We start from the raw sequence: 27903 nt of genomic DNA on the forward strand, positions 1-27903 counted from the left end.
TTGTTTTGACAGCTTTGCGTGGGCCTTAAATCATTAAGTTGTTTATTAGTTGCAACATTTATGTTTATTCCTTGACTTGGCGAAGCGGAAAGTGAGTAAGCAGTCCACCCCAAACCATTGAAAGTAAAGTGAACAGAATGCCTTGCCTTGAATATCCACTAGTTTTAGTAAATTGAAGTGTTTTAGATCAGCCAAAGAAAAGGTGTTAGAGTAGGAGGACGACCCTAAAAACCTCTTCAGAATATTCAATTTTTATTGCATTTAAAATTATTTGTTGTAATTACAAAAAATATGGAATATTTATGTATTTGTTAGGCTGGAAAACATATGAGTAGAAGTACGAGTACGTTTTATGATTGAAGAAAGATTCGCTGGAAGAAAACATGGTGCTGCTGTCCCCTATCCTTGGGCATCTAGATGGCGCTCTATGATGACCGTTGCGTTGGCAATGTCCTCCTCCTGTTGTTGCACTATGGCCGGAGCGCTGGACCGACGGGCCGTGATGATGGTGGTCTGGGCGGGCGACACGCTCTCGTCGGAGCCATCAGGCAGCACCACAAAGGTCTCACTTAGATCGGCCAGCTCGGAGCAGGTCTCGTCGTTGGAGGAGCGCATCAGGCTGGGGCTGCTGATCGAGCACTCCAGCAGCAGGGGATCCTCCAGGTCGGGACTCCAGCTACTTCTTGCTGGCGGCTGCCGGGGCAGACTGTTGTGGCAGAGAGGATTTGCTGCCGGCGACTGTGGATCCAGCTCCTGGCCCCACAGCTCCACCGCTCGGGCGCGGTTGTGGTCGGCTCGCGGTGGATACCGCTCCGACTCCTGCTGCTGCTGCTGCAGGGCCGACTCCTGTTGCTGGTGGGGACGTGATCCCCGTGCCGGGCGCCGCTGCCAACGGCGGTGGCGATCGGTTGTAGTCCGTTGCGACTCGCTGAGCAGGCGTCGCAGCTGTTGCCGGATACTGGGGCTGGGCTTGGGGCTGCTGCGATTGGGGCTGTGGCTGGGACTGGTTGGTAGCGGCAGCTGCTGGCGTGGAGTCATACTGGTATCCAGACTGTCCGTAGTCGGCGGCACTGTAATCGTATCCGGCCGTGGCATCCCCGTAGTCGTACTGTTGGCCATCGTAGGGCTGCTGGGCGTAGGCATTCGGATCGTAGGCACTCGCATCATACTGCTGCTGATCGTAGGCACTGTAGTCGGTGTTGTATGCGGCCAGATTGGCGCTGCCGGCATTCGAGATGCTGCTGCTGTCAACGAGAGGCTGTTGTTGCAACTGGGACTGTTGCTGTTGTGGCAGTGACTGTTGCTGCTGTTGCTCTGCTTTCTGCTGCTCTGCCTGTTCCCGTTCCCGTTCACGCTCACGTTCCCTCTCCCGGTCGCGTTTCTCTCGCTGTTCACGCAATTGTTGCAACTCTCGATCTCGCTCCTCGCGTTCTCGTTGCCTGTCCTGCTCCTGTTGTTGTTGTTGCTGCTTCTCGCCCAGGCCAAGGTTGTCCTTAAGATTCTCGTCATCGTTATCTTGGAGTCCATAGTCGGAGAGGAGTCCCTTAGTACCGCCGCCGTTGCTGATGCTGCTCTTTCGCGCTCCTGCTGCTGTTGCTGCAACTGCGCCAGCAGCAAGAGTTGCTGTTGTGACTGCTGCAGCTGCAGCTGATCCTGTGGCAACTGGCTCCCCTCCACCATTGCCAATACCTCCGCCTCCTCCGCTGTAGTCATCGTCGGCGCTGTTGTGTAGTTGTGGGGTGCTTTGTATGGGTTCGATTGTTGTGCCATATGTCGCTGCCTGGTAGTCGTAAGCGGCTGTGTGAGTACAAGAATTTCGATTAGTGTGACCAGCCAATTCAAAATAATAGAGTATCGAGTATCGAAAGTGTGGCAGTGTCAGAGTGTGAAAATGTAGTCTAGACTCCTTTCGTTTCCTCTTCCTGCGCGGCAGTTGTTCCTTCGGTCTCTGACGAAAAGAAAATACCTTTTTTGGGATGTGTCTGTATATGTTTTGGGGGCTCTACTTTGAAGGGGGCTCTGGGATTTACCTTTTCCAGGAACTAAGCTAGTATAATCATGTGGTGTGGTATCTAATTTACTCATATGCTCCTCATTGCTTAACATGCGATTGGATAGATATTCTAGATTCGATTGTAAAGCAGATATTTCCTCTCTTCAGGAAAAGTTTAGAAAAGTTAGGTCAAAGAAAGGCATAGATAGACAGAGACAGAAAGGGAGAAAGGAAGAAAGAAAGAGAAACACACACAACCATTAGTCACATACATCAAAACCAACTTTTACCTGCAATTTCTCTAATTTGTGCTCATCTTTCGACTCCTCAGAGCTCTGCTCGGGGGTTCCATTGTGCACTTGTGGCAATTGTGATTTATATTTGGCCCAGATCTGTCTGAGACGTGCCATCAGCTGCTCATTTGTGGCACGTAGCTGTTGCTTCTCCTCGCTAAGGTTAAGCCACAAAAAATTTAAATGAATCAATCAACGAAAAATTAAATTTAAGAAATAAAACAAATCTAATATACCTAAATCTAGAGATGATAGATAATGGATAATAGATAATAGATCTTTGAGATACAGACTGACAGACAGATCCTGACCAAAATGATATATATGCATGTGCTTTAGGATCGTTATCGATTCATTCTTTGTGCTAAATGTATACCTTAAACTTATGACTATATTATGAATTCAAAGCACTATCAAAGTTTGGTGGCCTGCTCTTGCTCCTCATCGTCCTCATCCTGCTCCTCCTCAACCACATGCCTATCCTCTTCCTCCTCCAGCTCCTTCAGCTGCTTGTCGATCTGGGCCAACTCCGGGGAGGGCGTCTCCTTGACAAAAGTCTCGTTGAGGGCCTGCGCCACTTCATTCAACTCCTTGACGAATGTCTCATTCAGCGAAGGACTGACTCTGGGTCGCGCCTGCTTGGGCACCAGTCGCACATTAACATCTACTTTGACTGGTGGACGGGGCTTCTTGTGACAGCCATCGCGTTGCAGCAACTGCTCGAAATATAGCTTGGGCTTGATGCTGGCACTCAAGGCATTGCTGCCCTGACCTCTGCAGGCTGTTGATGTTGCCGCTGTTGATGATTCCGCAGTTGCGGCCAGAGTATCAGTGTCCACCGTCAAATGCTGCGTTTGACATGGGGCCTGACAGGGACTGGCACTGCTACTGCTGATGGTCTGATTCAAAACAAGATGCTGTTGCAACCAAGGCAACGGCTCCGTTTTGCATGGATGACAGCAGCCCGCCGACTGCTGTGGATGCTGCTGCTCTCGCACTGTCGACGATGATATTGTTGCAGGCTCGGTGGTGCGATGTTGGTGGTGCTCGTGATGCGTGGTGTGAAGGTGATGATGGTGCGTCGTGTCTAGGGTGTACTCGTGGCCGTGACAATGCATGCTCTTGCTGTGTGTAGTTTGTGTACGCGCTTTCGCTGATGTTGCAGATGGGGCTGCCGATGTTGCCGATGAAGCTGTAGATGTTGCTGCTGGCCTACTGCTGCTGCTGCTGTTGCGCCTGCGCATTGCTGGCATCGCAAAAATGTGCTCGTGTTCGTGCCTGTGTCGCATAAAACTGGGGCAAAAACATTTTGGCTTGGAGCCCAATGTCGATGTTGCTGTTGTCGCTGATGTTGCTGTTGCTGATGGTAATGTCTCTGCTTTGCCTCTTTCCGCTTTAAAGTTGCTTCCAGCTCTGGCCTTCTTATAGCTGGATAACTTTGGCAGCGGTGGCATTTTGGCCAGCTCCTGGGCCAGGCGTTCGTTGCTTCTGATTATGTTCTGCAGGATCTCATCGCCTTCGAGAGCAGCAGCAGCAGTAGCAGCATCGGCATCAGCAACATCTTCTGGCATGGGGCTCGTAACATCTGGATCTGGGACTTCCAAATCAGGGATCTGCAAAATGAACTCGTTTGCGTTTTCTCTGATTGTTGTAGGCGCTGTAGTGGCTGTGGTTGCTGTTGTTGTTGTGGTCATGGGCACGTTTGTGGTTGTTGCTGGCATCACACGATCGCAAATTGGTTCTAATTATCGTGAAAATTGCGCAGGCAGCCCAAAAGAAAAGGTTTGAAGAAGTACAAGTACAGGCGTGTTAATCCAGTCTCTAGGTAGGTCGAACATTTTTCTATTGTTTTTGCTTTTTGTGTGGAGCGAATCTCAAATAAAGGAAATGGTGAGAGAGAAACTTTGGGTTGGCCTTGAATTTCAGATTGCGCTGTGCGGTGGTTTCCATATCTTAGAGTTATTTTTCTATCAAATATCCATATAAAATTACATTAAAGTGTCATTATAATTAAAACGAGGTGGAACAACTAAATGAAACTGCAATAATTATAGTTAAAAATGCTTATGCTTTCATTTAAAAAACATTTCATTAAAATCCCTCAGATAGAAGTCGAGTTACTTAAGGTTAGCTAGGAATAATGGTAGATGGAAGCAGGCAATGAATATAAAAACTAAGTTGCATGTGTTCTAGGACTAAAATGATTGCAGTTTCTTATAGTATAGCATAGGTACATAATGGGATCATAATTACTTGTGCTTGTACGTTGTATCCTCTAATTTGCCCGTTAGGGTTTTACACTCGCCCGTCAGTTTATCCATGAGTTGCTTCTGAGATGTTATCATTTCCTCAAGCTCATTTACCGTATCCGCTACAAACAGATATTATACGGTTTAGTGGATATCTTCAGAAATACTACATACATATATAGGATGTTATGGAAATATATAATGCCAACGCGCTACAGAACAGAAACTCATGGATAAACTATTGAACTTTTCTGTATGACTATCATTTTCAGATCGAATTTGTATCTTTGGGGATTGTTTTTCCTTTTGCTTTAGAATGAAACCAACGCACGCTAACGATATGAGCATCAATAGCTTAACCAGAGTTTATATAGAGTGATAGAGGTTGTGTGTAGGATAGTGATACAATAGGTGAGAGAAGAAGGAATCTACTAATAAGCGAACATACCATGCTTATCCTGCATTTCCGAGATCCGCTTGTCCAAATCTTTCTTGGTGGGTCGTATTTCGTTCTTCAGTTCGCCATAGGCTAGCTAAGGGTTTGACCTGTTCAGTATATGATCCCTATAGTGATCCTAAGCCACTTACCTCCTTCTCCAGATTGGCTATCTCATCGTTGAGTCGCAAAACCTCCCGCTTCGAGTGCAGCAGATCCGCATCCCCGCGATCCAAGCGCTGACGCAGAGAATTGATCTCCGCCTGGAGGCGAGCCGCCTCTGTTTTGGTCTCCCGGGCAGCCCGATCCAACTGGAGACGCAGCGAAGTGATCTCCTGTTCGAGGGACTGTTTCTCTGCATTAGAGGTAGCCATGTCCGCCAGGAAGTTGGTGCGATTCGCCCTCAGTTCGTTCTTCAGCTCCTCGATCTGCGAGTTGCGATTGGTGACGTCCCGCTTGAGGTCGGTCTCGTACCGCTTCTGGCGCTCCAGCTCCAGCTGCAGCTTGGTCACCTGCTCCCACTGGCTGCTCAGATCGCCACCCAGCTGGTCTACTTGGGTATTGTAGCGCCTCTCTGCGCTGGCCCGCTCCTCGGCCAAGCGACGGGCCATTTCGTGTTGCAGCTCCCGGACACGCTCGTGCTGACGATCCAGCTCGTCCCGCAGGTGACGCACCTCCAGCTCGGCCTGGGAGCGTTCCATCTGCACCAGATCGCTGATGTAGCGCTTGGAGGTGGTGTTGCCCTGGCTTTGGGCCTTGGCGTCGTCCAGCATGCGCTGCAAGTGGCGCACAGTCTCCTCCAGCGTGAGCTTGTCCTGCTGGAGGCAGTCCAGCTGCTTGCGATGGGTTTCACAGTTGCCACCGCCAAAAGTGGCCACCGTCGTGATGGGATCCGTGTGGGCCAGCTTCCGCTTGAGATCCTCGTTCTCAGTCCTCACGCGCTTCAGGTCGATGTTGGCCTGCATCAGCTCTGCCTCCAGTTCGCTAATTCGAGCCTCATACACGATATTGGGGGCACTGGCATATCGTGGACTCTGCACCTTGAGGTTGCCCTTCCTTGGGGTGGTCGGAGTTTTACGGCCGCTGCCATATATCAGGTGCTCATCACTGTCGGATGACGGACTGGTCGTGACCGCAGTTTGGGCCATACCCGACTTTCCAGAACCCATATTTGCCAGCTCCGAGCGTGCATTCTCCGTGATCTGTTCATTCTCGTTGATCACATCCTTCACCTTGCCCAAGAGATTGGTCAGCTCGTTGCGACAGTACTTCGACTCCTTCTCCAGCTGCTCGATGTAGTCCTCCTGCTTCTCAATGAAGCTGAAAATCTCCACCGGGGCCTGGACACTGTCCGTGGCCAGTGGGGGAGGTGGTTGAGCAGGTTGAGGGACACTGCCGCCCGTATAGAGCGCCGCCATGGAGGACAGGTTCTCCTTGGAGACGGACATGCCATAGCCCATAGGTTGCATGCCATAAGTTTTCTTGGGACGGTACGAGCTCATCCGAGACTTCTGGCTGGGCGACAAGTACTTGGAAATGTCCGAAAAAACCGGACGCTCAATCACCTAATTAAATAATATTGAAGTCACGAATATTTTCTTCCCTTTTAGGTCTACCTCTCACCGATAGATTATCCGAAAAATTGTCCCCGGAATCCTCATTGAAGTTTCGCAAATATGAGGCTGCACTGCCACCGACCTTGGGTGGGGTATAGGAGTTGTCGGCCAGCATTACCTTGAGACGTCCCACAGCCTCATTGTAGGCGTAATTGGTGTAATCCATGGTCTTGGTCTTCTTGGTAATGCCCCCCTTCGAGGACTTCATCGAGAAGTTTCTAAAGTTGTCAACGAAAAGCGGAAACCGTATGCTTAAAGGTCTATCATCAAAGATCACATTTTAATTGAAGTTCTCGATTAATTTTTTGGAAGGAAAATGACTAGAACACGGAGTTGCTCGGCAACTGAAACTTAAATTGAAACTGAAACCGAAACCGAAAGCAGAAACAGAAACAGAAAACTGAGGCTGTCGTCCACATTGGGGTGACAATTGGAGTTGTAGTGTCAGTCGTTGCCAGGACAACAGGTTGGCCAACATACAAATGTTGCAGGTTTTTAACCCTGCTCCTTTTCTGGACGTGTGTTCATGCGTCATGGTTGAGCCAACCTATTGTGTGGGGGTGGTTAAATCCTTGCTACCCTGAATGCTTGTAAGAAGAACTCCTGGCAGGAAAACCCCCGTAGATCTAGGCGGCAACGAATGGGAATACTTGACTCAAAGAATTCAATAATCATGTAGAAATGATTACCATCTAATGTACATCCTATTTGGAATAATCCCAAGAAAATTAAATGCCTAAAAAGCTTTGTACTACTAGATATAGCTCTTTCTTTAGCTATAAAATTTCATATATGATGTCTTGAAATCAAAGACTTATCCCGCTTTAAAGAGTGCTTCATTTCAAAGTTAAATCTCTGCTGAAATTACCTCGATCGCCTCCTAATCCTGCCACCAGCACTGCTGCCACTGGCGACGCTCTCCCTGTCCGAGTACCCAGAGATGCGGTGCTGCTGGGTGAGATGACGCAGGTCGTCAGTTGTCAGGTGGTGGTGGCCTGTTCCGTGGCTGTTACCGATGCCACTCGCTTGCGGTTGGTTCTGCGAGTGAGTCCGAGTACTTTTCAAATTGTACAAAGGAGCGCCGTACTTGAAGAAGTTTTCTGTTTTCATTTTACCAACATCGGGGTTGGAGGCAGGAGCACAAGAACGGTTCGGGGCAGAGACACAAGAACAGGGGACTGGGCTGGGCTAAAAACTTTGTTGCAAGTTGCAACTGCTGGCATGCAACTTGAAGGGAGGCAGGGAGCGAGGGGGAAACACTTGTGGTATGCACTTCCTTCCGCCTTGCGGTCTGCACTTTAATTGTTTCTTTGAGTGAGCGACAGGCCAGGACGACAGGACGACAGGACGACAACGCGTTGAAGTTGCACTGAAACGGCGGCAAACACAAGTCAGGGCTTTTATAGACTCGGCACCAAGAGAGGGGCGGGGGGAGGAGGGGGCCCCAGTTATAGTTTAGTGTGCTTCCATAATGTGTTCGGTGCCATGTCGTGCCCTGTCAGGAGTCAGAGTTTGCCTCAGAGAGTGAAAGAGAGATTCCAAAACATTCCCATTAGCATTTTGCCTTTGCTGCAATGCAATTGTCGTCATGGGAGACGGCCGTCCCTTCCGAAAGGGGACCGGGATTGGGTGATGAAAGTTGAGGAATCTTTTAGGCATTGGCGCCTCTGGTTTTGGTTTTGGTTTCGGATTTTGTCTCTGTCTCTGTTTGATCGATACCAAATGGGGGAACTCGTCAACGTATTGAAAGCACGCTCATTTGTGCCAATACATGACCATATATACATAGTGGCAGACCCTCTCTTCGGTCCCTTTTCCCATCTTCTGCATTGGGTTGTTCAACTCTCTTTCTGTACTCTAAAGGAATTGAGGCCAAAAACGTTTTTCATTGCCTATTTTAAGGGTTTCTATCTTGGGCTTGTTTGCTGTTATTATATTCGTATAATAAAAGGTTGGGGTATTGCCTTACTTACTGCCTCGTACCCTTATCCCTAATCCTCTGCGGAACTTAATTAATAACTTACGAGCAGAACAAGGTCAGAAAGTCTCAATGACATTTCAATTAAGTGAAAGGCAAGTGAAACAAGTAGAGGTTTTGGAAGCTTAAGAAAGTATTAAGATTTGGAAAAGGAGACTCTATAGACTAGAAAAGAGAAGATAGTAGAACCTGGTAGATATCCGGAATCCTGTCAGGGGAGGGAGGCTGTCTCTGTCCACTGTATGCACCTTCTGGAATTCCCCCCGCATTTTGAAGACTATTAAATTTCAGAGTTTTGTTGCCACAGGCCTTGGGCTCTGGCCGGCCACATGTGGAATCCACCTAGACCTGCCAACAATTGATTGTCGATGTACCATAACTTATGGCCAAATCACAGGCATTTAATAGCTCAAATAACTCAAGATCAGGAGCTATTCCCTCGCCAGCAACACAGCACACAACGGATCCGAGCCGAACCCCAAGTGCAGCCACACAATCAATCAATGCAATCTCTGTTATCATGAATAATTTCCCATCGGGCAAATGCACAGCAGCCGCAGCAGCGGCAGAGAAAAATAAAAACCCTTTTGGCCAAAATAAAAGAAACAAGTAAGAATGATTTCATTACTATATTTCGACTATGGGATACCTCATGCTATAGTGGGGAGAATTTGAAATGGCATTTTCACAGATTAAAGATATAAAAGGAGTCAGTGGCAGATCTATGGATCTATCCACCTGGGGTACATAGAAAACTGTATTAATATCTTATAAAATATTCAAGATCTAAGCGTTGAGACATCAATATTAAGTCTGTCGGTAATTCCAGAAATTCTACGTTGAATAAGGATGGTCTGTTAGTCCTGTAGCTTATAGTTTTGAAATCCCTCCCATCTGCCCGTTCTATACTCCTTTTGGAATACAATATACCCCAACCCAAAAATCGACTACCGGGTATTAAAAAAAACCCTTTTGGCCAAAAAGAATACAATTTTCCTCTACACTTGGGAGCCCTTTTTTCCCCCCATACATTATCAGCTTTTTGCGATTTAATTACCCGGACTAGGGAAAACAGAGGAACAACATACAGTAGTAGGAACCACAACACATCCCAGAAAAATTAACCCTCTGAGATAAAGGCATAATTCCGTGTGTTCAGAAATCTGCAAGACAATTCATAAGCATAGCCTGCCTGCCTGCAAGAGTGTGTATTACGAGTGCTGGTGTGATGTAGTCTGTGTGTGTGTGTGTGTGTGTTATCGATCGTGGTCAAGAGCAGCAGCGCGCAAGAGACCCGAACCATGTCCAGTCCCCAATCCCAAGCTGGAAGCCCTCGGGGCGCTCTCAGCAATTTTCATTGCTGCCGTTGCTCCAGCTCCAGCTCCAGCACTTCTCGGTCTCTGGTCTCCGGTCTCTGGTCCCTGGCTGTGGCTCTGATCGTTGTCGCGATCTGTTGGCCTGGCCTGGACCCGGCCTGGGTCTTCGACTTGCTCTGATTCTGCGGCCAACAACAATGTCGCCAGGGCCGTTTGAGTCGCTGGGGCTGCTGCCGCCGCTGCAGTTTCAGCTGCAGTCGCTGCTGCTGCTTCAGCTGGCGTTGCCGCAGCTATTTACAACACTGCATTCCTGTGCCGCAGTCATTCAAGAAGCCAAGAAGCTGAAGCCGAGGCTCGGGCTCTGGCTCTGGCTGTGGCTGTGGCTGAGCCGAAGTCTGAAGTCTGAAGCTGAACTTGTTTCATGCCACATTTCGGCTTAGTGTGTGCTCTAGCTCTCTCTTTCTCTCTTTGCAGCACCACTCTCTCCCTCCCTCTCTCATAAATGCTGTAATACGCTCGAAACATGTTTATGAAAAGAAAGAAATTCCATTGCAAACAAAAGAGGGGGAAGAAGAAGGAAGACTGGGGAAAGAAACGGCAGAGGGCGAGGGAGAGGCGTGCGCTGCGCATGCGCGCATGTAATCCAGCTCACACGCACACACACACACACACACAGCAGAACGTGCTCTTAGTGGAAATATTTTTATGAGCAGGGGATCTCCGCTCTCTCGGCTTACGCTCTTCTGGTTTGCCTTTGAAGTACCTTTCAAGGGGTTCTCCCACAAGGTGAGGCCTTGCCAGAGAGAGCTCTCCCGTATTTGGTTTCAGTTGAGTGTGTGTATGAGAGCGGCAGTCGAATAACAGCAACAGGTTTGCTCTCACCTTGTAATCATACACCTTGACTATCTCTCTCTTCTCACGCTCTCTTTCTGTATGCCAGTTTAGCCCAAAGGCATGCGCCGGGTCTTTAGTTATGCCATGGTGAAAATGGCTCTTGCGATCTCCAGCAAACCACAAAAGCTAACTAAAAGTAGCACAGCATAGAGGCAAGGCATATCATACGAGAGGGAAAGAGTGAATGTAACGTGCAAGGTGAAATGGCTTTAGCAATTGGTGGTGACTAATGATTTTCAAATAAAGAAGGTGGGAATTGTCCTCCAAATAAATAGTATACAAAATATAATGTTTGTACTATATTTTATTACACTGAGTAGTAATTTTGAATTCACCTTAAAATCTCAAAAATGTTCATTGTATTTGGCAATTTAATCAAATTTCGGGCATATACACGTTCAGCTGAATATTAAAGAATTATGTACTTACTTATTCTACAATTAAGAAAAATATTTAATTGACTTACATAATATATTTATTATCCCAGTACATGTATTATTCTCGAAATCAATTTTATTTTGAAAACCCACCAAGTTCGTTGCTTGAATCTTTTGTTTTTGCGGCTGGCAATGCTGCTCTGCCGAATTGGTGGGTTTCCAAGAGAGCGAACCTGGCTGCCTCTCTTGGCGCACGCTCTGACTGCGATCTGCGCGGATGCCGTGGTCGCTCTTGCCACTCACCATTTACCTGTCGTCGTGCGCTGTTCCAATCCGACCGTGTCCGCAGCGGATGAAACTGAATCTTGAGGCGCCGCATTTCGTTGCGTGCCGCCTGCCTGCCTTCGTGCCTGTGCCTGTGTCAGTGTCAGTGTCTGTGCCAGTGTGAGTGAAGTGAGCGCAAAAAAGAAGAAGAAGGCGAAAGATAACAGCAAAAGCAAAGCCAAAAGAGCCACACAGTGAAAGATCGAAAGAAAATAAAGCAGAGAGAAAATTGTTGTTGTGGAATAACCAAAAAAAAGAGATAAAACGAAAACCAAACAAAAAGCAAGAATAAAAGAGAAAAAAAAGCGAAATTAAATGGAAATTCAATGAGGAAGCTGCAAAAACTGCCAGATAAACAAAAAGGAAGGAGAAGCGTTGCATAAATGAGCACCCAAAGGGAGTTACCTGTATAATCATCAAAAAGGTAGAGAGGAGGAGAGGACAGACACAGATCACAACTTATTAAATTGCAATTCCCCCAATCAGGTTTTTCGCTCTCTCTCGCTCTCTCTCTCTCTCTCTCCGTCTTTCCATCATTATTTATGCCCCCGTCTCCTTCTGCCGTTGTGTGGCTTCATGCAAAAGAGTGCCCCTTCCCAGTGTTCTTAGTGTTTCTCTTTTATTATTATTAATATTGCATGATCGTAAAACGTTAATGAAATTATTCGTACATTTAAAGCGAGTATTCAACCCGATAGGCCGACACCTCGCCTCGGATTCCGATTCGATGGAAAACCCTCGGTTTTCGAACAGTCCGGAACCCCTCGAACCAGTTGCAAAAGTTGTCACATTAAAATCACACCTTTGAAGATATATATTTATTGTTGTTGCAGTTGTTGCTGTTGTTGTTGTTGTTGTTGTTTTTGCAGTTGTTGCATGCACCACTTTGGCCCGTAACTCGTTCGCGCTCTCTCACATACGCACATAGTCCACACACACACAGTGCGAGAGAGGGAGAGAGCGAGATGCGGGCACACACAGATACAGATAGACACATATGAGATACAGATACAAATGTACTCCTTCCCTGGGCTGCTGCATGCAAATTATAGTAGTCGAGAGTCAAGGAAGTTGGCCGAAAGAGGCTCTGGCTCTGGCTTTGGCTTTGGCTCTGTCTCTGGCTTTGGTTGTGGCACCACTGGCCATTACCCCAACCAGAAGTTGCAGCAACGGATATGTTTATGGCCAAATGATTGAATCTCATGCCTGTCTTATAACATAACAGCAGCTATCCATCTATCTATCTATCAATCTATTAGTTGCCAATTATCTCTTCGGGAACGACTTTCCTTTTTTTCCTTTACGATTATAATATAATATTTAATACCCGGGTATTTGGCACTGAAAGAAGGAAGGAAGTTTGTTTCCCACCACATAAACTGTGAAGCCAATGGGTCTCAAATATCCAAGATTTCTAAGATATGCAGCTCACACTTTTTGGATTCATATAAATCAAATACAGCATATGGGCATATTTTTCTTTCCCATTTTCCCATAAAAGAAAGAGTGTTATTAAAATAGTACGTGCCTCGACGTCATGTTCCACTTAAAGCGCAACGAATGAAGATCGCCTGAGAGCCCTCCTCTACTTCTAGAATCCAGCATACAGTAAACATAGATTTCCCATTCTTTTTCCCTGGAATCATTGGGATTTCCCTCACCTCACCCATTCGTGGGCTCTTCTCTCACGCAGATTTCTGAGGGTCGCTCCGGGTCGGGCCCAACACGTGTTGGTCAAATGTTTTCAGCTCTTCACATCATTAGCCAATCGCCCGAGGGGGTGCCCCTGTTGATGTTTCTTTTTAGCTAAAAAATTAATTTACAAACCGAAAAAAGCAAACAAATTTATTATATTGCATTAATTTTAATGTTTTTTTCCTTTTGGCCGTTGCTTTTTGTTGTAATTTGTGCATGTTAAATGATTATAAATTGGTCATTTGATATCTGTCAGACAGAGGCTTGACACAACATTTTGGCATACACTTTCTTTGCCGGCGGCGACACAGCAGCGAAAGCACCACCAAAGAGTTGTCCATTTATTTATGCATTTACCAATAATTTAAAATATTTCTTACACAAAAATGTCAACATATGCGCATTGCAATGACAAGGCAGCCACCGGCAGGCGCTGGCCAACCATTTGGCCAGCTCATGGAGAGCCAATCCAGAGAGCCAGTCGGCCACAGTCCAGTCAGCCATGGCCCGCAGCAGCAGCAGTGGCAGCAGCCCCAATCCGGCGCTGGCAATCAAAGCCAAAAAGCTTTCAAGCCAAAAGGCTGCCGCCGCCACAAGTCACAGACATGGAAAAGCCGCTCGCCGATTTCATGAGATTTTCAACAGTTTTTTCTCTCTCCTTTTTTTTGTATTTATTTCTTATTTTTATATATTTCGAACCTACCTTAATGGGGGGCTCCATTAGCTGCGTGGAATGGGTTGTTGCCGGCAATCAGGCATTAATGGGGGATTAGTCAGAGGATAAATATTTAAAGATGTTTGCGAAACAATTTTAAGTGTCTCCTTAAAGGCATCAGTGTCTGTGTGGGCTTTAAAGATTAAACATATTATAAGTAGTATTCAAATTGAAACGGTTTGTCGGCTTCTGAGCACGGTGTTGTGGCTGTAATTAAGGTTTAGAGAAGAATAATAGAATAATATGGTAGAATGTGGACTAGGTTAGTACTACGCCATAATACTTCTTTATGGGTTCATTGCGGATTCAGAACCTGCCCATTTAATCTATGAAATCTGTTTTAAACCTGTTCTGGAATTCTTTTAACTAGTTCACATGAGGTTCAGCCAACAGAGATCTGAATAGCTTTGATGCTGGAAGATGTTTTCCCTACTAAGGGTTAAAGGTAATATAGAAATGGCACAGAAATTACTATTTTCTATATTGATTGGTTTCGTTTAAGTAGGGTTTCCTAGACTTCCACATTCCTCTTCTTCTAATTAATGATCTTTTGCTTAGATCTTAAGTTTAAGAAGCACTTGCTTATCGGCTAAGCTGTGGTTTACTCTGGTAAACAGGTCATCCATCGGATAATCAGTAGATTAAACTCAGTATCTGAGGAATTTCTGTCTTAATTTCTGCCACTAACAATATTCCCCTTTACCCCTCCTAGAGTATTCCCCACTTCGTTATTAACCCTTGACTAATCGACTTTCCTTTCTTGTCCGCAATTTTTATTGTGTGTCTCTTTTTCCATCTCAGCTTTGTGTGTCTGTATGTATGATTCCATAGCTCTTGGAAGTTGCAACAGCCACAGCAACAGTGCAATCAGCAAATACTAAAATGCAATGCGACGTATTTTTTATTATTTATTTTTTTACCCATTTTTTTCTTTTAGCTTTTTGTGTTATTTTGTTTCGAGTCGAGTTGGGGCCAAGAGAGTCTCCGTCTCCGTTGGAGTCGAGAGTCTCTCACGCCACAAGCGACAGTTTTGTATTAGAAACGGCAAACTTGTGGCAACTTGTGGCTGCAGCTAGTTACGGGCTTGATGATTGCCCCAGCTCCAAAGGGGAGGCCGGCAGAGGGGAGGGGCTGTTGCTGTTGGAGTCGAGAGCTGAGGCAGGCAGCTGGAATGTTGTTTCGCTGCTAGTTGGCCATGTTGCCGAGTGACTGACATAGTTGCTGCTTTAGTTGTGGTTGTAATTGTTGCTGTTGCTGCCGCTGCTGCGGCTGCCGCGGCTGCTGTGGCAGGGCATCGCAGGCTGAACTTTAAAATTTAATTTGTTAAACAATTTATGTGCGGCATATTAGCTCCAGGTCCAGGTCCAGGCCAGGCCAAGAGCACAGTTGTGGAAGGTGGATGGATGCGGTGGAGTCTATGCGGGCGTCGTTCCAGAGAGGAGCTCCCATGCGGGCGCGAGGCAAAGATAACCTGTTGAGTGTTCGTTTCGTTCCTCTCTTCCGATCAGGCTCTCTTCTGAAATCTCCGCTCTTCTGTGTATGCCTGTGTGTGTGTGTGTGTGAGTGAAAAGTTGCCAAAGAGATTCAGACAAAACGGTGCTTTACATTCGTTTTTGTTGTTGCTGTTCTTTTGGTTTCTTCTTTGTTTTGTGTACCCTTTCCTTGCATCAGCAGAGAGCATGATGAGCTCGGGGGAGACGTTTGTACTGCAGAAGAAGGAGATACTGGTAGAGCTTTGTTCTTGCAGAGAGTCATTCACCATCTTCGGCATGTCCTAAAAACTATCCATCTGCAGGGTATCTAATCATTCGATATGCCACTCGATTTGTGGCTGTCCATTCGATCATCTGCATTTCTCTGTCTCCCGCTCTCGCTCTCTCCCTCTATCTCGTTCGCTCTGGCCATCTCTCACTGTCTCTGTCGTTCCGTCGCATGGTCTTTAATGAAATGTAATTTGAAAAATTGCGCGCGGCAAATTGCTGGCTTCTTGTTAGAGAAGAGATCTCGTTGTCGCTCATAGAATTTCAAATATTTTGTCTTAATTAAAATTGTCCGCTCTCTCTCTCTCTCTCTTTGTCTCCTTCCCCGGCTGTCTGTCCCGTCTGTCTGTCTCTTTCTGAAAAGTCGGGCAGAGCTTTTAGATAAATTAACTCTGACATTTTGTCCGTCAAGCATTTGTCGCTTTTTTGCATTTGGTCGACATTTTTATTGGACTTTGACTTGGCCTGGATTTATGTCTGCCTGGATTTGGGGATCTCGCGGATCTGGATTAGCTGTGCCATCATTCACGTCCACAATTGTTGGCCCCGTCAACGTCAACGGTCCCCCTCCAGCCCCCCCTTCGGGGAGCAGCCATGTAATTTGCCTCGTTTCTGGGTCTTACGTTTTTTGTGTGTGATTTATTCCGCTGTTGCTGGGTATTTAATTCTGGGTTAAGCATCGCTTAAGCCAGCAGTCTCAAGAACAAAAGACTCTGACCACGAACTGGTTCCATTCGGTTTCGACTGGAATTCGAATAATGCTCTCCGAACAAGAAGGAGAAGCTCTCAAGAATTTGCCTTTGATTGATGGCAGTCTCAATGTTTCAATCTCCTCCTCCGCCTTTTCGCCTCCTCCTTTCGCTCGCCCCGTTTCGCTCTCCTCTTGGGACGTATTTTCTTCACGGTTCATTATATAAGATTCGGTTTAATTAGTTTGACTAAAATTTTCGCATTCCCCTTTAATGGCTGTGGGGTGAAATCTCGCGGAGTTACAGATAATGACGACGAAAGAAATGGCACAGAACCATTAAAGAAATTTCCCAAAAACAAAATAACCAACCGAACCGAACCGAAACCAATTTTGTTGGATAGCAAAGTCATCAAGAAATCAATTTATATTTATATCTAGATATATTTAATCATTTCTTCTAGCTAGAAAATTGAGTGTCCGAAAATGGGAAACGAGTTTTCATTCGTCTGAGAAAGTAATTGCAGATTAAACAATCTACAAATTGCAACAAAATTCCAGTCATTTACTAAAGAGACAGACAGAGAGGGAGAGAGATCCGACGCCTGCCATATGCTCTAATTAATTCTCTTGCGACCATGAATCTTCCAGCCATTCCATGCCATACTTTCTACAAGATCAATCTTTCTCTATTTTGCGTATTCATATAAAGACATTCACACAATTCCATTTCAAAGCACCGCCCCATACATTCTTCGCTCTTTCTATTTGCGGAAACTCTTTTTGGGATTCTCTGAGTGATCAGTGGTCTGTGATCTGTGTCAACGACAACTTTCAATTCTTTTCATTGAGATATTTGCATAGAGACAACAGAAACCCACGAGAAGTATCCACATCCATCGACACGAGTTCGTTTAACTCAAACTCAAATGAACCGAAACGTTCGTTAACCGAACTCCAAATGAAAACAATTCGAATACATTTCCCTCAAACAAAATATTTATTTATTTAGCTGTTGTTTCAGAAGATATTTGGGGATACCCCTTTCGGAAGGGTAATTAGGTTATCATACCTTGTTTGCTCTAGTTAATGGGGTACTAAATTTATACCAAAATATGCACCCATAAAATCTACCAATGAATATAAATAATCCTTGCTAAAAGCAAAGACTTAAACATGGGTTTTATAGGGTATTTAAGTTGGGGGCTTTCACATGAATTATTAATTCCCCTATAAAAAACCTTGTTAATATTCGGTATCTCTGACATTTATCCACTTACAAGTCAGTGCTACATTAATCATGCTGTTGAAATGGTTGTATCTATGTCTGATCTTAATGATCTCTGCGCCACACATCAGCGGTTGTAAGTAGAGGGTTTCGAAAATAAGTCTTTTCCGTATGTTTGCTAAATTCAATTGAACTCAGGCAAAGCGAGGTGCTTGCAACCGATGAAGACTGGACGTGGAAGGGCCAATATTATGCGATATTACTACAATAAAGCCACGGGAAAGTGCCAGAAATTCACCTATGGCGGTAATAGTGGAAATGGAAATAACTTTCGGACACTTAAGGCATGCCAAAGAAATTGCATGTGGAATTTAATGGTGTAATATTTATTTAGAGAGTGTTAGAAATAAGAGTTCATTGAATCAAACTGATTCTAGGTGATTGAAAGGGGATCAAGCAGATAAATTATACTAAGTATTATTACCATATCGAATAAAGAACATGAAGATCAAATATCGAATCAACTTATTGCAGTCCACTCTTTGGGATGGCAATATACTTTATGGTGGATCCATTTATAACTCTTATAGCCCATTGTTTCGTTGATCACCAGATGATCTTGAACTACCAACTACTCCAATATTTACCGAAGTACCGCCTGACTAGCACTTGCGTTTGTTTACCAATATTTTTTTGGAGCCATGAGAGCATACTCTTCTATAGAAGAGCAATCCGATTCAGTCTCCATTGTGCCATCCAACATGCTGTTGAAGTTCTCGGGTTTCCTCATCCTCCTAGTGCTGTTCCTGCAGCAAACCCAGCCCCAGACGAGTAAGTGGCTCACAGACGGAGAACAAACCCACAGAAAGTTTTAATAAATATTGGTTTTTAGTTAAGAGGAGATGCCTGCTGCCGCTGGAACAGGGCAAGGGGAAGGCCATCCTCCGCAATTGGTACTTCAATTCGACGACAAGCAAATGCCAGAAGTTCGTCTTCTTTGGTGGCGAGAAGAATGGCAACAATTTCCAGACCAAAGCTCGCTGCAATAAGATTTGCCTGGCAAATCTACCCATGACCATCGGAAATGATCCAATGGAGGTTTAATTAGGATATAAATTAGATGATCTCATTTTGCCCAGTACTCTTATAGTCTCCGAGTAAATATTCAGGGTACATATTATATATACTTTTCTTTACTTAATTTCATTTCTTATAAAATCTTTCTGGTGAAAATCCAGTTGATGCTGCTGCACCCAGTTTCTACTGTGGCTGGGCTGTGGCATGCGCAACAAATATTTTTCTGATGTTTTTTTTTTTTCGAAAAAACTTGTCAGCGCCACCCACTTTCTATGGAGCTTACTGTTGTGTGTGTGTGTGTGTGTGTATCTGTGAGTTTTGCCAGGAGGTGTTAGGCGGGTGCGCTGACAGCACGATGTAACCGCAACAACGGCAGGCAGAGGCAGGGGCAACGTTTTGCTAAATCAAAATTGACACTATGCAAAAAGCCAACCCACAGAGCGGCGGCGGCAGCAACAGCAGCAAACAGTAGCCGCACACACACACACAGACAGGCGAATGATAGAGATACAAACACAAACATACACACATGGATACATGGATACAGTGTGTCGGGCCAGAGTGGGGCCAGGCGCTCAGCATGCCATGGCATGGAGGCCAAAAGGTGCTCCCCCCCTGTCCGACTCCGACGCCGACACCGACTCCTCTCGTGTGTATGGTCGATGTGGTGTTGTGTTGTTCCTGTGTGGCGCCACGCCACGCCAAGCACTCGCTGTAGCCTCTTGTTGGTGGCTCTTGGCGTTAGATTTCAGCCATGTGCAGACAACGGACGCCGCCACATACACAACCACACATACACACACACACACACAGACAAAACTTACAAAATAGCAGTTATTAGTTTTGTTGAATGCACGCACAGTGGGGCAGGAACATAAGAATGTGAATGCCACAGGAAAAATGCCTTCCTTTAGGCCAAGGAATTTCAAATGACAGACAGGACTGTCTTTGATAGATCTATAGCATCCATTCCACCATTGAATGTACCCCTCTATCTATGGTATCCATAAATCCACTGCATGAAAGTCTTAGTTCTAGAACATGGCAAGAGTTAATGCTAACCACTGTTCCCCTTTCCAAAAACCAAACCTTAAACGTACCGAAACCAAATTATATACCCAAAACCGCTGAAAGAAATAGTTAACGCCATTATGGTGCTGCACGTTTTGCCCCACTATGGCCCAGCGGTATCCAGACCAGACCCCACCTTGTACAGTATGTGTATGGGGCACTGTGGGCCTCCAGCATGGCGACATTTGCTCATTAAGCATATTAAATAATTAGTACTTGTTGTTGTCATATTTTAAATGCTCGTTTGCGCTTGTCGAGCGCACTTCAAGAGGCTTGGCTCTCGGACATGTCTCGGACTGTCTATAGAAATCTATCTGCGGAGATTCAGATACGAATCCGCACGTAGACCAGTTTCCCATTCGAAGCCAGATGAGTGTTGTTTGGCCTTTAGCTTTGGCTTTTAATTCTCGCATTTTTCACAATAAAAATTGTAATATATATGCGGATTTAATTGAAAAGGCAATTGGTTTTATATTCGTTAATACAAATCATAAAAAATATGTATATTCTTGCTAATTGAATGGCAATTGATTGAACAACTTGGAGGTTGTGTGCGACTGAAGGCAGTCTGGTATATTTATTATAGATGAAAAGCAAGAAAAGGAGATTATTGCACAAAAGATAGATATGTATCTATAAAATAAACTAATATAATATACTTTGAAGCCCGTAAGAGCCCGTGTATATTTCCACTTTAATCAAAAACACCTCGATGGCATTATCTCAAGTACTTTCAAAATTAATTTCCCACCATAACCGCACAACATTTTATCCCGAAACAGGATCTCTTTAAACTTATCAAAGTGCAGTTTAATATTCGATCTCAATTTAATGTTTTCGTGGGGTGTTGGATAACACAAACACACCAATTGATCCAACACCTTAGCTCAGTGTTGTGCAACACCCCAAAACTGCCTTTTCTTGTATTTTAGTGTCTTTTAACTAGTTTTTCCTCTTTGAATTGTTTCTGGAATCTTATCAAAAACTCTATTAACAACTTTCCCCCCATATATGCCGTCACCTTTGACACAATCTATCCCCAAAAAGTGTTGGACAACAAGAACATGGACACGATCTTCTAGCATGTTTACAACACTTAATGGCTCTGACTAATCGCATTTGCATGGCTCTCCTAAAAGAATAGAAACCAAACCCAAAACGAAATGAATTACATTTGCATGTAAATTTATGCAAATTCCATGCTGTGTTGCCCAATGAACCATTTGACACTTTTGTCCACACACCAGAGCCCAGAGCCAGAGCCAGGGCCAGGGCAGAGTGCTTTATTAATTATTTATTGTCTAACTATTTGTGAATTATGGCAAGAGATCGTGGGACAGAGAGAGAGCGAAATCAAAAACTCTCAGCCTCTCAAGTGGAGTGATCTCTCTCTGGGCTCAAAGCATTTTCCTTTTCTTTCTGTCTTTTTTTTTGGGGTCTTGGGGCGCTTCGAACCAGTTGAGCGACATTCCATATGAGGGGCGACGGCGACAGGCTTTGGTTTCGGTTTCGGAGATGGCTAAGATTAATCAGCTGCCATAAGCCAAATGACAAGACATATTTGCTGTCCCCGTCCTCCCGTCTCTGTCCCCACCATCAGATCCAGATGTGCTCCGTCCCTGGTGTGGCTTTTGGGTTGGGGTGTTATTTTTGTGGCTTATTTGTGTTTATTTATGGCAAGGCTAGAAATGATACAACACAAAAATACGAAAAATTAATTTCAAATTTGATTACAATAAAAAAATAATGCCACACAGAGGATCGGAACGGATTGGTTCCACTTGTGAGCAGAGCAGAGCAGAGCAGGGCAGAGCAGCTTTTGATTTACTCATTTCGTCTCGTCTCGTCTTAAAGTGTGCCAGGCAGGCCCCCATCCCCATCCCCACGCCCCAGAGGTGCCCCATCTATAGGTGTGCCTCTTCCCAGTCGCAGCCCAACCCAAAAAACGCTGAAGAAGATTTAACAACCGCTTAGAGGCCCAACCAGCCGACAGAGAAAAAAATGTGAAATAAATTTATAGTTTTCTATTTAGATAGCTGGCCCGTAAATTATGCAAAGCCTCCCTCTCCTGCCAAACACAGATATTATGGATGGGAATCGGAATGAGAATGGCTGCTGCCGGTGCCTGGCTAGATTGCTAGCCCGAATTGGGTTACTTTCAACTTAATTTAAGGTCTTAAGGTTAGGCCAATAACAGCGGGCCAAATTGCGGGATGCGGATGGTGATGGGGATGGGGATGGGATGTGATGGCCACAAGCCACAAGAGCCACAGCAATAGAACGGCCCACGCCTGCTTCTGCTTCTTCAATGCTTTCGTACTCCTCCGAAAAACGATCCATCGATCGAAACTGGTTTCTCTGCCTAACAACAATATGAATGAAGCTTGAGCTGAAGCCGTAGCCATCCAACCATCCGGAGCTCAATGCTCAATGGAAATGACAGCATACGTGTGGCCAAATAACAAAAATAATACAAAGAATGATTTGATAGAAGCGTGGGCGATCCCCGCTTATTAATTGTATTCAAAAAAAATATGTATATATGCATATATGGCTAGAGATTTGTTGGCCAATCTTAACTGCTTAACTTATTTCATCCACAAATTGCTGGGAGTTTTTGTATCCGCTAATGCTGAATGCTGTTGAAAGGTCAACTGCAGCAGCAGTCGAGACTGTGTTCGAAGGAGTGGTTCCCCAATAAAATACTTTATACATTTTTATGACTTCAAGCTATGTCTGTCTACCCCCTGTCCCCCTCTACCCCCCATCTCCCCTCTGTCTGTCTGTCTGTCTGTTTGTCTTTCTCTAATAATTGCGAATGGCATGGAGACCCACTTAGAGCTGCTGCCCACACACTACACACATCAATAAAAAGCAAACGAAAAAAATCTGTCCATGGCCTTCTTGGAATTTAATTGCATTTGATATGCGGGTCTCTCTGGAAGCGTTTGGCAACACTGGAATGCAGTTTCTGCAAAAGATCTCCCCTTATGGAAAATACTTAAATATTCGACTCTCAACTAAAAACAGACACACAATCGTTTACAAATCAAATAAAGCTGAACAAGACGATCATAAATCTGGCATTTCCATATCCATTTTAGTAGTGAATTCCATTCTAAGAATGCAGATTGTGATTTGAAATGTTTTGTCCAGATTTTATTGCCATTTTTAGTGTATAGCTGCCCACACCAATAAATCACTTCCATGACTATTACGGAATCGAGTTCTATTCCTCTAGAGTATGGGTCGGCAAGGCCCTATCTTATGTGCATTTCGCCTATATCCATTCGCCACACAAAAGCACTGCCGTGTGCCATTTTCTTCCATTACCTATCCAACACTACTCAGTATTAGCCAACACTAGAATTCAACACCTTTTATCGCCTGTTACTTAAAGATATCCTCTGCGTATTTCAAACTCTTTCCAGACTTCAGCGCCATTCTAGAAATCCATCAAATAGATCCAAACCATGTCGCACAAGACGAGCACACGACGTGCCACCGATCTGGAGTGTCCACTGGCCTCCCTGGGCAGGAATAGCAATGCGGTGCGCGATCAACTGGCGGCAGCGCACTATCACCATCCGCATCCACTCAGCTCCAGTCCGCTGGATCCACAGGCCTACAAAATGTCCCGCAAGTCACCGAACCTGAGTCTGGACACCAACGATGCCCTGGCGTCGCGCAGCTCCACGCCGCACAGTGAACAGCAGGCCACAGCTACGACGGCGGCAGCGGCAGCCGTGCTCCACATGGTGCAACAGAAGGCGGCCACCTTTGAGCTGAGGGGCAGGCACACGCGTCAGGAGCAAAGCATCTACGGGGCCCACTCGACAGCCTCTGTGGGGAGGCAGGTCAAGAAATCGCCTGATATCCCGGCTCCTGCCTCGAGGGGCACAGCTCCCGTGCCACAACCGCGCAACTTTCTCACCCTGGAGCATGTGCTACAGTATGGGGCCCAAAGGCCTAGCTGGTTGCATGGCAACAGTGCGGATACTGAGGACTCAAGCGACAATAATGTGGGAGGCGGCGGTGGGAGTGGCAGTGGCGGAGGCGGCGGCGGCGGAGGTAGACGACGCACGCAGGGCGGACGATGCAGCGTGCCCACTGTCCTGAGCAGCAACGGTGGCGGCAGCAACGGAGCCCAGTATCTGCTCGACAAGAAGATGGAGTCGCTGTATCTGGGGAATGCTCTGCGAGCCCTGCCCCTCGGTGCCGAGGCGAGTCAGTACCAAAACGAACGCTACTACCTGGAGGACTACAGCAGCGGCAGCGGCAATGAGCGGCTGCCAGGTGAGTGTGCCTCGAACTGATCTCTTAAAGAACGCAATCCCAATCGATGGTAATCCCTTGCAGAACGCCTACATCATCCGCGCACCTCCAGTCCCAGCGAGACGAGTGGTTCGGATCGCTATCTGCTGAACCGGAGCACCAACTCGCCCGCCAATGCCTTCCAGCTGGACCACCACCACACCAAAGTGCAGAGCCTCTCCGACGGCCTGTGCAACCTGGGACGCTTCTCGCCCAGCCTCGACCAGGGCTATGCCACGCTCGTCTCCCCCTCACCCACCGGCCACCACTCGAGCGGAGCGGGCAATGTCACCACATCCACGACCACCAGCGGCGGAGGCATCATGGCCAGCAGTACGCCCGCCACAACACCCCGTCGTGGGGCATCCAGTGGCGGAGGAGGAGGAGGCGGTGGCGGCACTGTGCCAGGGAAATCCATCGGTCCGCCGCCCTGGAACCGCAAGGGTCCCTTCCGCTGTGGACCCTACTTTGATCGCCTGCCCGACGAGGCCATTGTCCGCATCTTTAGCTGGCTGGACAGCTGCGAGCTGTGCACTGTGGCCCGTGTCTGTCGGAGATTCGAGCAGGTGGCCTGGCGTCCCGTGCTCTGGAAGTGCATCACTCTGCGGGGCGAGCACCTGAACGGGGACAAGACCCTGAAGATGATCTTCCGGCAGCTGTGCGGCCAGAGCTGCAATGGCGCCTGTCCGGAGGTGGAGCGAGTGATGCTCGCCGATGGCTGCCGCATCTCCGACAAGGGCCTCCAGCTGCTGACACGACGCTGCCCGGAGCTGACGCACCTGCAGCTGCAGACCTGCGTCGGCGTCTCCAATCAGGCTCTGGTCGAGGCCCTAACGAAGTGCAGCAATCTACAGCATCTGGACGTGACAGGTTAGTGGGGCACATCCTCATCCTCTACTTAGCCGAGACTAACCTCTCTCCATTTATTTAAAGGCTGCAGTCAGGTGAGCAGCATCAGTCCCAATCCGCATGTGGAGCCCCCGCGTCGTCTGCTGTTGCAATATCTGGATCTGACCGACTGCATGGCCATCGATGACATGGGCCTGAAGATTGTCGTCAAGAACTGCCCCCAGCTGGTGTACCTTTATCTGCGACGCTGCATACAAATCACGGGTAGGCATAGCCCAGGACAACCATCCCTCCAGAGCCCCTCTTAACTTTTCCTTGATCTCTTGCAGATGCGGGTCTGAAGTTTGTGCCCAGCTTTTGTGTCTCGCTGAAGGAGCTGAGCGTCTCCGATTGCCTCAACATCACCGACTTTGGGCTCTACGAGCTGGCCAAGCTGGGGGCCGCCCTCCGCTATCTGTCCGTGGCCAAATGCGAACGCGTCTCGGATGCCGGCCTGAAGGTGATTGCCCGGCGCTGCTATAAGTTGCGCTACCTGAATGCCCGCGGCTGCGAGGCCGTCAGCGATGACTCCATCACCGTCCTGGCCAGGTCCTGTCCGCGCCTGCGTGCCCTGGACATTGGCAAGTGCGATGTGAGCGATGCCGGACTGCGGGCCCTGGCCGAGAGCTGTCCCAACCTGAAGAAGCTGAGCCTGCGCAATTGTGATATGATTACGGATCGGGGCGTCCAGTGCATAGCCTACTACTGCCGCGGGCTGCAGCAGCTGAACATCCAAGACTGTCAGATATCCATCGAGGGCTATCGGGCAGTGAAGAAGTACTGCAAACGATGCATCATAGAGCACACCAATCCGGGCTTCTGTTGAGCAGCAGGAAGGATCGGAAAATACAAAGCAAAGAGGCAGGCCATAATGAGCAAAGATTGTTAAGAACAACAACTGCAACCACACACAAATATTGTAATTTGTTTTAGTTCAAGGATCAAGGGGTTAATCCGAATGCCGAAATGATCAATGATTTTAGTTGTTATTGTAAATTGTATATACCGAAACGGAAGCTGAACAGGATTTTAGAGCACATATCATAGCAGAGGATTATGTTTAAGTAGACTAATTCTTGCTTAATAAATTATTTTTCCCCCGATTATCAAGATAGTGATACATATCGGGCATTAATTCGGGTATTTTGAGTAGAATACGTCGAGGAGTCACCTCGAGAACATTCCGCGTTAAGTGCCTGCCCTTCTTGCCCTTGCCCTTGCCCTTTTTCTTTACCAGATGATCCAAGGCAATGGTGGCCTTTACATCCGCTTGAGTGTCGGCGGCCGTTCTTGGCTCCAACCAGTTGCCACGATTCACATAGGGTTTAATCTTGATCCGGGTGCAATTGTCCTTCCGTAGATATTTCCTTATGGTCTCAAGGCTGCGTATATCCTCTATGGCTTCCATTGTCTTGTTATGGATTCTCTTAATCTCTCGCTTATCGGCTTTCATCTTGGCCATTTGCTTCTCCAATGCTGGCTGACCACATGGCCAACACGCTGACAGCTCCGATAACTCCATTATTCTCACACGCTCCTCCAGCGAGTGGACGGGCATCTTCTTCTGTAGTGCCGTTAGTTGCTGCCTCTTTTTTGGTGTCAACGTATGCTTTGTGCGCTCAAGGCGATCCAATTCTTCTCGTATAAGGTCTATATTTTCCATATAGTCCTGGAGATGCTTGGCCTCTCGCTGGATGTCCTTCTGGAACCGTGTGCGAACGACCCGGTATCGACGCAACTGATTGCTTATGATCTGCACTTTCCGCTGTTCATAGTAGAACTCTCGTACCAGTCGGAAGTACAATTTCATCCAACTGTCACCGCTCTTCTTGCCCATAGGAGTTGAATTTTTGAATTTAGAAAACCAATTTTGAATTTAGATAAGTTTAACGGCAAACATATCGACAGTTGTGATTTCAAAAGAGTTGGCAGGTCTGTGATACCAGAGAAAACTGGTATATAATGGTATATTTTGTCAATTTCAATTTTGGGATTTTCTCTGGGATTTTTCCTCGCCACAATATGTCCTTTTTCCTCTCAACAATGTCCCTTACATTCCATCCTCACTTACGTTTTCTTACGTATTATGCTGCTGGCAACATTCAATTTGTATGGACCAGACTCATGTGCCGTGAAATCGAGCATCATTGTTCCTCAACATGGCGAGGATTCAGCAACATTTTGAATACCCTGGGGAAATGGATGATCTAGAATGGAGGAAATGTTTGTTATCTAATGCACAATATAGGCCAAAACTAGTCAGTTTCTGTTTTAAAGGTATTTCAACGATATTATGAAGGTTTTGGTCTTACAGAAACCAAGAATGGGTATCGAGATCGAGATATATTTACAAGACCCTAATAATATGCATTAATATGTCCACAACATAACAATCTGAGATCATTTCTATATTAATTGCGTTTTTAAACAGCTTGGAAAAACAGTTTCTTCATATATATTGACGAAATAGGGTATAGCTGAACTCAAACTCCGGTTGACGTGACATTTCGTACTCACTTACGTTGCCACTGTTTTTTTGTTGACCTTTTTTGCCTAAACCTTGTTTTATACACTACACAATAAAAGAGAGTACTTAAAACTAGTCAATCAGGTAGAAAATTGATTCATTAATCCGATAAAATTATGTGGGCAGAGCTAATGGTTTTAGTTAGGCAGCATTATTCAACGGAATAAAGAAATTGAGCAATTGGAACGATTTTTCTCTTACGTTTTATTACGTTTCATTTGTTTGACCTTTTTCGCTAAAACCTTTTTTTAAGCAAAATCCAAAGAAAGCATGTATTAAAAATAAGCCAGTTAAGTAGAAAATTGATTCATCAATCGTATAAAATTATGTGGGCATGGCTAAATGTTCTATATAGCTGGGAATATTCGACGGAATAAAGAATTGAGCAATTGGAACGATACTCGTTTGTTTATGCTACTGTTGTATGAACAAAAGTGCCTTGTGCGTATGCCTATAGTGGCTTC

At 46.1% G+C, this 27903-nt stretch overlaps 4 protein-coding genes across 9 annotated transcripts; 2 read left to right on the forward strand and 2 right to left on the reverse strand.

Annotated features, from left to right (window-relative positions):
* Positions 1 to 233: 233 nt before the first annotated feature.
* Positions 234 to 7926, reverse strand: LOC6897563 (calponin homology domain-containing protein DDB_G0272472). Of its 6 annotated transcripts, XM_002137672.4 has the most exons (8): positions 7456 to 7926; positions 6595 to 6805; positions 5124 to 6536; positions 4984 to 5068; positions 4540 to 4657; positions 2031 to 2155; positions 976 to 1797; positions 234 to 869 (listed from the first exon to the last, which is right to left on the reverse strand). In XM_002137672.4, the coding sequence occupies exons 1-8, from the start codon at positions 7695 to 7697 to the stop codon at positions 400 to 402; spliced, it is 3486 nt and encodes a 1161-aa protein (XP_002137708.4). In that variant the 5' UTR covers positions 7698 to 7926; the 3' UTR covers positions 234 to 399. The 6 variants fall into 6 exon arrangements, 5 of the variants coding, with proteins under 5 accessions (XP_002137708.4, XP_033237958.1, XP_015037738.2 ...); XM_033382067.1 differs by lacking the exon at positions 2031 to 2155 and adding an exon at positions 2284 to 2443 and having other exon boundaries at positions 234 to 1797; XR_004469816.1 differs by lacking the exons at positions 234 to 869; positions 4540 to 4657 and having other exon boundaries at positions 1679 to 1797.
* Positions 7927 to 11380: 3454 nt separating this feature from the next.
* Positions 11381 to 25879, forward strand: Fbxl7 (F-box and leucine-rich repeat protein 7). Its single transcript, XM_001359231.4, has 5 exons — positions 11381 to 11900; positions 23142 to 24006; positions 24070 to 24894; positions 24958 to 25137; positions 25203 to 25879. Exons 2-5 carry the CDS (start codon positions 23184 to 23186, stop codon positions 25736 to 25738), a joined length of 2364 nt encoding a protein of 787 aa, XP_001359268.3. The 5' UTR covers positions 11381 to 11900; positions 23142 to 23183; the 3' UTR covers positions 25739 to 25879.
* Positions 18288 to 18763, forward strand: LOC6897565 (PI-actitoxin-Afv2a). The gene is made up of 2 exons (XM_002137674.3): positions 18288 to 18393; positions 18455 to 18763. Exons 1-2 carry the CDS (start codon positions 18324 to 18326, stop codon positions 18664 to 18666), a joined length of 282 nt encoding a protein of 93 aa, XP_002137710.2. The 5' UTR covers positions 18288 to 18323; the 3' UTR covers positions 18667 to 18763.
* Positions 25880 to 26842, reverse strand: LOC4802331 (uncharacterized). The gene has a single exon (XM_001359232.4). It carries the CDS (start codon positions 26747 to 26749, stop codon positions 25982 to 25984), a length of 768 nt encoding a protein of 255 aa, XP_001359269.3. The 5' UTR covers positions 26750 to 26842; the 3' UTR covers positions 25880 to 25981.
* Between the last annotated feature and the right edge of the window lie 1061 nt (positions 26843 to 27903).

Source organism: Drosophila pseudoobscura, chromosome 2 (genome assembly GCF_009870125.1).
Source record: "Drosophila pseudoobscura strain MV-25-SWS-2005 chromosome 2, UCI_Dpse_MV25, whole genome shotgun sequence".
Classification (NCBI taxonomy): domain Eukaryota; kingdom Metazoa; phylum Arthropoda; class Insecta; order Diptera; family Drosophilidae; genus Drosophila; species Drosophila pseudoobscura.

Bases quoted from the DNA above. Each gene is read 5' to 3' on its own strand.
- LOC6897563 (XM_033382067.1), bottom strand. From the start codon at position 7,697: ATGAAAACAGAAAACTTCTTCAAGTACGGCGCTCCTTTGTACAATTTG. The intron at 5,069-5,123 runs GTAAGTGGCTTA...TCAAACCCTTAG, and splicing joins TAGCCAATCTGGAGAAGGAG to CTAGCCTATGGCGAACTGAA. The intron at 4,658-4,983 runs GTATGTTCGCTT...ATCTGTTTGTAG, and splicing joins GGAAATGCAGGATAAGCATG to CGGATACGGTAAATGAGCTT.
- LOC6897565 (XM_002137674.3), top strand. From the start codon at position 18,324: ATGCTGTTGAAGTTCTCGGGTTTCCTCATCCTCCTAGTGCTGTTCCTG. The intron at 18,394-18,454 runs GTAAGTGGCTCA...ATTGGTTTTTAG, and splicing joins GCAAACCCAGCCCCAGACGA to TTAAGAGGAGATGCCTGCTG.
- Fbxl7 (XM_001359231.4), top strand. From the start codon at position 23,184: ATGTCGCACAAGACGAGCACACGACGTGCCACCGATCTGGAGTGTCCA. The intron at 24,895-24,957 runs GTTAGTGGGGCA...ATTTATTTAAAG, and splicing joins ACAGCATCTGGACGTGACAG to GCTGCAGTCAGGTGAGCAGC. The intron at 25,138-25,202 runs GTAGGCATAGCC...GATCTCTTGCAG, and splicing joins ACGCTGCATACAAATCACGG to ATGCGGGTCTGAAGTTTGTG.
- LOC4802331 (XM_001359232.4), bottom strand. From the start codon at position 26,749: ATGGGCAAGAAGAGCGGTGACAGTTGGATGAAATTGTACTTCCGACTG.